This window comes from Colobus angolensis, unplaced genomic scaffold (genome assembly GCF_000951035.1).
Source record: "Colobus angolensis palliatus isolate OR3802 unplaced genomic scaffold, Cang.pa_1.0 Scaffold3, whole genome shotgun sequence".
NCBI classification, from domain to species: domain Eukaryota; kingdom Metazoa; phylum Chordata; class Mammalia; order Primates; family Cercopithecidae; genus Colobus; species Colobus angolensis.
In genome coordinates, this window is record NW_012116265.1 from 26,501,825 (window position 1) to 26,510,011 (window position 8,187).

Sequence of the window (8,187 nt, forward strand, 5' to 3'; positions counted from 1 at the left end):
AAAAAAAGGCGGGCACAGTGGCTCACACCTGTAATCCTAGCACTTTGGGAAGCCGAGGCGGGCAGATCACTTGAGGTCAGGAGTTCAAGACCAGCTTGGCCAACATGGTAAAACCCTGTCTCTACTAAAAATACAAAAATTAGCCAGGCATGGTGGCGCACACCTGTAGTCCCAGCTACTCGGGAGGCTGAGGCAGGAGAATTGCTTGAGCCCAGGAGGTGGAGACTGCCATGAGCCCAGATCGCACCACTGCGCTCCAGCCTGGCGACAGAGCAAGACTCCATCACAGAAAAAAAAAAAAAGGTGGGTGGAGAGGGGATGTTAACCTATGTGTAAATGTTTCATGGTGTATATAAGTTACAAAAGTAAAACATTATAATATATAATCTCATTATAATATAATCTCATACCTTTCAGCACTAAATGCAGACTCTGTGTCAATGTACACCACAGCTCCTTCTAATCCTCCCATGTTGGTGGGTAATGTAGCCAAAATGCTCATCATTATACAAAACTGAGTTTTTCCACAACCTGGTGGGCCTGTAATCTGAAAAAAAAAAAAAAAAATTGTTATTTGGATAAACATCACAAGCCAGTCAAAGCAAAATCCTTTTAAGACCTTGCCATATATGCAGTCCAAATAACCTGGGTTCCCAGGAGAGAATTAAGCCCAAGATATCCATTGTATGTAATAATTTAACTTCTCCCCTCTGCATCTGAATTGGCACTAGTTATGTACTATCCTTGGAGGAACTGAGAAAATAGTCACTCAAATCACCCACCGTAATTTGTAGTTCAGATGAGAAACTTTTAGTTGAGAAAGGCTGAAACATTCACTCATTTATACCATCATAACTTGGCATTCTATACCTTTTCCTCATAAAGATACTTATACTAGGACCTTAAAAATATTTAAGAGTCTTTAATAAATGGCTGAGCATTTGTTACAAATTAGCATTTCAAAACAATGTTGTACTAGTCCCATTAAGGGCTACTTTAATCCATATTTTTAAGAGTATTTAGGGGTGAAGCGTACTGATGTATACAATTTACTTTCAAACAGTTCAGCGAATAAAAATGTGTATGTGTATGTATATACGTATGTAGAAAGAGAAATAAAGCAAATTCATTGTTTTACAAACAACTGTTGAGTTTGGGTGACTCCTACTTTGAAATGTCTGTTTTGAAATCTTCATTGGCAGAAAACTATTTTGAGATTATAAAAGTTGAAACCAAAAGAGTATAGGCAGGAAATTAATTATATTCAAGTGTAACTAGAAGTAGTTCAGTTCTGTGTCCCCATCCAAATCTCATGTTGAATTGTAATCCCCAGTACTGGAGGAGGGGCTGGTGGGAGGTGATTAGATCATGGTGGCAGTTTCCCTCTTGCTGTTCTCATGACAGTGAGTTCTCACAAGATTTGATGGTTTAAAAGTGTGTGGCACTTTCTCTTTCTCTCTCTCTCCTGCTCTGCCTTAGAAGATCTCTCTCTCTCTCTCTCTCTCTCCAGTTCTGCCATAGTAAGATGTACTTGCTTCCCCTGTAAGTTTCCTGAGGCCTCCCAACCATGCCTCCTGTTAAGCCTGCAGAACTGTGAGTCAATTACACCTCTCTTCTTCATAAATTACCCAGTCTCAGGCAGTTCTTTATAGCAATGTGAGAACGAACTAATACAGTAGTTAACAAAATTAATTTGAAAATGTTTAGAAATATCTCCTTTAAACATATGCTATTTGTCACATTAGTTGTGGCACCCAAATTTTTAGAACCAATGCACTATTTCTTTGTGAAAATAACACTAAAGAACATTTTTTTTTTTAACATTGAGAGGAAGGGAAGAGGAGAGGAAGGGAAAAGAAAAAAAAATCTAAGAGAGGAAAAAAAGTCTGGGCTAAAACTGAGACATACAATAAAGAAACTGTCTCAGATACATTATAAAGTAGGAAGAAATAAGTAGGAATGATCCATGAGTCTAAATCATCTAGATCTGTGGTTCTCAGATTTGAGTGAGCATTAGATTCACCTAGAAAGCTTGTTAACCAGCATTTCTGGTTCAGTAGGTCTGGGTTATCGCCTGAGAATTTACATTGTTAGTAAGTTCCCAGGTAATGCTGATGTTATTATATACTTTGAGAACCATCATTTCAGAATTTAGTCTAAAGACAAACTTCATTTATCAAAGTTCAACCTTAAAACACAAATGTTTAGCACACGCCTGTAATCCCAGCTACTCCAGAGGCTGAGGCAAGAGAATCACTTGAGCCCAGGAGTTCCAGACCAGCCAGGGCAACTAAGCAAGACCATGTCTCAAAAAAAAAAAAAAATTCCCATATTTAAAACTACATGCTGGTTTATAATCTTTACAATGATCATTTAGACTTTAAGAGTAAATAATTACTCCTGTCAATAACAGCTTGCCAGATTATGAGTGATCAGTAAAGAGAGTTCTCCAAATTTCTTTGACCACATACCCAACAAACCAACCAAAAAAAGCAATCTAAACAAAATTTAGTAAACCCTCCAATATATGCATATTTATTATATACATACTATTTTACTAATATATCCTATACAGTATAAAACACACACGAAGTATGAATTAAAAATCACAAACATTAAAAATCATTTTATAATATTTATTACATATATAAAAGATCTTTTTGCTCTCATAAAAGCTTACCATTTTTAGTAGAGCAATGATAATAATGAAAATAATAAGAAACCAAATTGCATTTTTAAAAAATAATAACGTAAACATTTTGTGATTCGGTGATTGAAATGTCAGGTCCTAAGTTCCATTTTTTTCAGTACCTAACTGTAATGGCTGCATAGCTGAAAGGGGATAATTACAAAGATGCAAGGATTGGCATTAAAGAAATACATCATTTGTTGGACTTAACTAAATTACTACTTATATTTTTCAATACCTTCCATCAATTATGCAAACGTTTTTATTGATCTTTGGTTAAGAAAGTTCCATCTTCCTTCACGTCAATTGATCTTGCAGACTAAGCAAAACATGCCACATTTTAACACTTTTAACAACTGGTTTAAAAACCCACTGAAACTTTTTTGTGTGTGCTTACATTTATTTATTTTTACTGAAGTATGACAATCAGCCAGAAAAGTACACGAATCACATCTGAGCAGTTTGATGAATTTCTACCACTATACTCATTTGTCACCAGATATGTATCATGGGTTTTGCTTGTTTTAATATTTTTTAACTGATAAATAATAATATATATTTATGGAGTTCAATATGATATTTTGAAATGTGTTTACAGTACATTGTAGAATGGTTAAATCAAGCTAATTAACATACCTATCACTTCATATACTTATCTTTTTTTTGGTGAGAACACTTAAAATCTACTCTTAGCAATCTGAAATATACAACATTATTACTAACTATAGTTACCATGCTGTACAATAAATCACCAACATTTATTCCTACTAACAAACTTGAGACCCTTTTACCAACATCTCTCTTTCACCTATTCCCTCTTCCCCCCACTGACTGAAACTCTATTGGGAACATTTTTGAAGAGTATACAAAATATTTTTCCAAGTATTTTTTAAGAGTGCAGGTAAGTTTTCGTAAGACACACATATCTTTGACAACAAAAATCACAGGATAAAAGAAATATTCCAAACAGTGATTTTAAAAACATAGATGTGTTTTTATCCCAGCCTTTATAAAAGGCAGTTACATCTTCACTCCTTGTTAAAACATTACCTTTACCTTGAAGAAATGAAGTACGAGTGTTACATTGATTGGCTGGTTGCTTGGTGTTTAATCTGCAATGCAGATTACATAGTCACTTGTCATACAAAAAGGGTCAGCAAATTTGACATCTCTTGTCTTTTAAAAAAACATGCTTCACTCTTTTTTTTTTTTAAAGACAGGGTCTCACTCTGTTACCCAGACTGGAGTGCAATGGCATGAACATAACATACTGCAAGTGGCCTCAAATTCACACATGCCCAGCTTTTTTTTCAGAGACTGGGTTTCACCATGTTGCCCAGGCTGGTCTTGAACTCCAGGACTCAAGCCATCCACCCACCTCAGCCTCTCAAAGTGCTGAGATTACAGGCATGAGCTAACATGCCTAGCCAACCCATCTTTTAAGTTCAATGATTCTGTTACAATCTTTGCTGTAAGATAATCAGAGATGCTCTTGTGATTCAAATGATTCTCATGGTCACTCCTCATCTCATTACGGAGTACAATAGGGATTCTACATAACGGTTAGGATTTTTTGTTTTTTTGTTTTGTTTTGTGACAGGGTCTCACTCTGTCACCCAGGCTGGAGTGCAGTGGCACGATCACGGCTCACTGCAGCCTCTGCCTTCAGGGCTCAAGCAATCCTCCCACCTCCACCACTCAAGCAGCTGGAACTACAGGCACACATCACCATACCCGGCTGTTTTAATTTTTTGTAGTGGCAAGGTCTCACTATGTTGCCCAGGATGGTCTTGAACTCCTGAGCTCAAGAAATCCTCTCGCCTTGGCCTCCCAAAGTACTAGGGTTACAGGCATGAGCCAACATGCCCAGCCTAACAGTCAGATTTTAAGAAAAATTAACAACATTGATACCATATTGAAATACTAACTTTGCACATCTGACATCAACCTATGTGTTGCTATAGATTATCTAAGGATGATGCAACAGAAAAGTTGAAAGACTTTTACAGGGACCATCCATATACCCACCACTTACACTCTGCATTTACAATTTTTACTGTATTTCTTATACTATACTATGACTATACTGTATGCTTTCTGTATGATTAATCCATTCACCAATCCATCTTAGGGTTTTTTAAATGCATTTCAAAGTAAGTCAAACACATTAATATAGTTTCCCTCTAATAGTCCAGCATGCATAGCATTAACTAGAATTTATTATGCATGATTCCTTTTTTTCTTTTGCAATTTTACATGCACTGAAATGTGCAAATTATAAGTCTACCATTTCATAAATTTGAACAAGTGCATACATGTATGCAACCTAAACTCTAATAAAGTCAAAACACTATCATTATCCCAGGAAATTCTCTAATATACATTGTTTTGTATTCACAAAGTCACTTATTTTCAAGAATATATCTTCCCTGATACATCTTTATTTTAATGGCACAAAATGAAATTAGTTCTTCATGTATTTCATTATTGAAACAAAATATAGCTACTGTGATAATCTGAGCCTTGTTAGAAACATCTGTACTTCAAATATATAGCTTCCTCTCACATTAAATAATTTAAGTTCTCAATGATTCAAATCATCTTCAAAGATTTCTACGCATCTTCTGAAAGTACTTGTTCACGAAAGAATTCATTTAAGGCCGGGCGCGGTGACTCACGTTTGTAATTCCAGCACTTTGGGAGGCCGAGGCGGGCGGATCACCTGAGGTCGGGACTTCGAGACCAGTCTGACCAACATGGAGAAACCTCCTCTCTACTAAAAAAACAAAAAATTATCCAGGCGTGGTGGCACATGCCTGTAATCCCAGCTACTCGGGAGGCTGAGGCAGGAGAATCGCTTGAACCCGGGAGGTGGAAGTTGCAGTGAGCTAAGATCGCGCACCATTGCATTCCAGCCTGGGCAACAAGAGCAAAACTCCGTCTTAAAAAAAAAAAATCGTTTAAATTGTTACCATATTGTTTTCTGTTTTATTTCATCCATTTTATGAACAAATGTGTTCCTAATGTTACTAATAATGTACTGTATTTGGTCTTTTGCTGTTAACAAAACACAAAAGAGGCTTTTAAATATCTATCATTAATTTTAATGACATTTTTCTAGATACTGAGTTATGTATCACATAACTTTAAATGTCATGGAAAAACTTTTGTCAGTTTATCTTCCTGTCCCACATGTTCATTAATTATAATGGCTTCCTACTATCGTTAGCCAGTATTTCAAGGGAATAAAATATCAGAAAGTATTTCTTTGTTAACAATAATGAATATAATTTCATCTATCAAATTGTCTTGCTTATAATTTCACTTTTTCTGGGCATTAGATTGTGGTTGATTTTTACTTCATGAGTATCATAGGAGAAGCATCTGCTCTGACCTATACATGTGTGTGGCTCACTTCCACTCTCATTATTAGTATTGTATACAATTTACAGTTTCTTTGCAGGAATCTTTCTTGCCATTTATCTGTTTTGCAAGCTTTGATTTCGTTAAATCCATACATCCACCTAACTAGATATATGCAGACTTATAATTCATCCCAGTATGTTGAAAATAAAGGTAGCAGCAAGGGACCTCTGTCAACCCCTGCATGCTTTCCTCGTGCACTATAACTGATACCTAACAACCTGACACACAGACCAAGTGAGGATGTCAGTGTTAATCCACTGATTAAATGTTAATGAAGTTAAATTTCATTTGTTAGATTGAAATAATAAAAGTTTTAATATTTTCTTCCCACAACCTAATGAAACATTTTACATACCCTGCTTTGGAGAATGCTAGTCTAAATTCAGAGCTCTAAACATTTTTTATGGAACTTTCTTCATTTTCAAAAACAACATGGATCAAATTAGTCACCAGGTATCAGAGCAAGGGAAACTTCTGTCAGTAAAAGTTGAAAGTGGATCCTGAAACAAAGAAATGCTTATGCTTACTAACGATAGCAACAGGAGGCAGTCAAATGCCTAGGCAGATAGGGTAGGGCCAGGTACCTGGTGAAATCCCACCTCCAAGCCAGATACAGTTCAAAACCTGAAAGCCAAGCTACAGGTTAAATCCCCTGACCAGAGTGAGAACCTGTTTGGCACGCTTTCCTCTGGACTGATCCTCTCACCCTTCACCTATTTTATATACACCCACCCTTTCCTAATTGGTTTTCTACACTGTCATGCCCACCTTTGAGTGGTGTCCTTGCTTTAAACTTTTTTGTATAATTACAAACCAATCAGCATGCACTCCCCATTCTGTACCTATAAACAACCCAAACTCAATCAGTGCAGGAGGAGACAGCCGGACTTAAGGGAGATGGCCAGACTTTGGGGAAGACAGCTGGACTTCGGGGAAGAGATGACTCGACTTTGGGGAAGATGACCTGCCCTTCTGGTCCCCTCTCTAGCTATCCTCTCCACTGAGAGACATTTTCATTGTTCAATAAAATTATCTGCCTTCACTATCCTTCAATTGTCCAATTGACCTCATTCTTCTTGGATGCCAGACAGGGGCCCACCAAGTGTGGGTAACCAGAATGCTGTCACGCTGGCCCTTTGCCCTCGCCAGCAGAGGGCAACTGCCCCACATAATGAGGCAAGGGGCCAACTGAGCTGCTAACACACCACCGTCCACAGAGGGCAGAACTAAGAGAGCACTGTAACACCCACTCTGGGGATTCGGGGTCACAGGCACCCTCACCTGGGTTCCTCCATGGGCCCTTCATGGAGGTTGCTCCTGGAAGCTCCCAGAGTGGCTGGCCGGATCCCACGCTCACTAGCTCATGCCTAGTCTGGCCAGAGACCCCACACAGAGCTTGCTCCTGCTGGCACTCGGAGCCGTGCTGGCCAGATCCCGCACTCGCTCACTCACACCTGGGCATGAAGCTTGCTCCTGCCAGCACCTGGAGCAGCCAGCCAGATCCCACACTTGCTCACTCACGTGCTCCCTCCTACAAGGGGTTGAGCATGGCAGGCCAAGTAAATGGGATACCCCTGTCACAAGTCCAGCAAAGGGGCTGAGAAAAATCTTCCATCATTAATATCATTAGAGTGCTAACTAGCAGAAGAACAAAGGACTAGCCTTTCTATACATACTATCCATATGCCAGGTTTTAGATATGTTCTCAGATTTAATGAGCTTAAAACTGTTAAATACTTTGTGATTTTTAAAAGGGTGAAACAAGCCATTATTTTAATTAAGATGATATATTTGGAAATATTCAGTAAAGTATCAAGTACCTTGAAAATGTAAAGCATTACTTTACTATTCCATCTTCAAAGAAAACATGTAAAAAACAGCTGAAAAGTTAAAGAAGGGCAACTGGTATTTTCCCTACTTCATTATTTTTATGTACTGATTCAGTATAGTCTTGAAGAAAATAAAACGTCTTGTGAATAACAGTAAGAGATTTCTGGGTTTGTTTGTTTGTTGAGTTTGAATTCGAGTTTGGATAGTAGCATTTACTTTATTTTTTTTTCTTTTTTTTTTTT

General features: G+C 37.7%; 1 protein-coding gene across 4 annotated transcripts in view; it reads right to left on the minus strand.

Moving 5' to 3' along the window:
* The window catches only part of RAD51B (RAD51 paralog B), an 800,423-nt gene that overhangs the window by 750,704 nt on the left and 41,532 nt on the right, over positions 1-8,187 (minus strand). For all 4 annotated transcript variants that reach the window (XM_011949703.1, XM_011949704.1, XM_011949705.1 and 1 more), the window contains exon 5: positions 411-547. In XM_011949703.1, the coding sequence (XP_011805093.1) occupies positions 411-547 (137 nt within the window). The remainder of the gene's footprint in view (positions 1-410; positions 548-8,187) is intronic.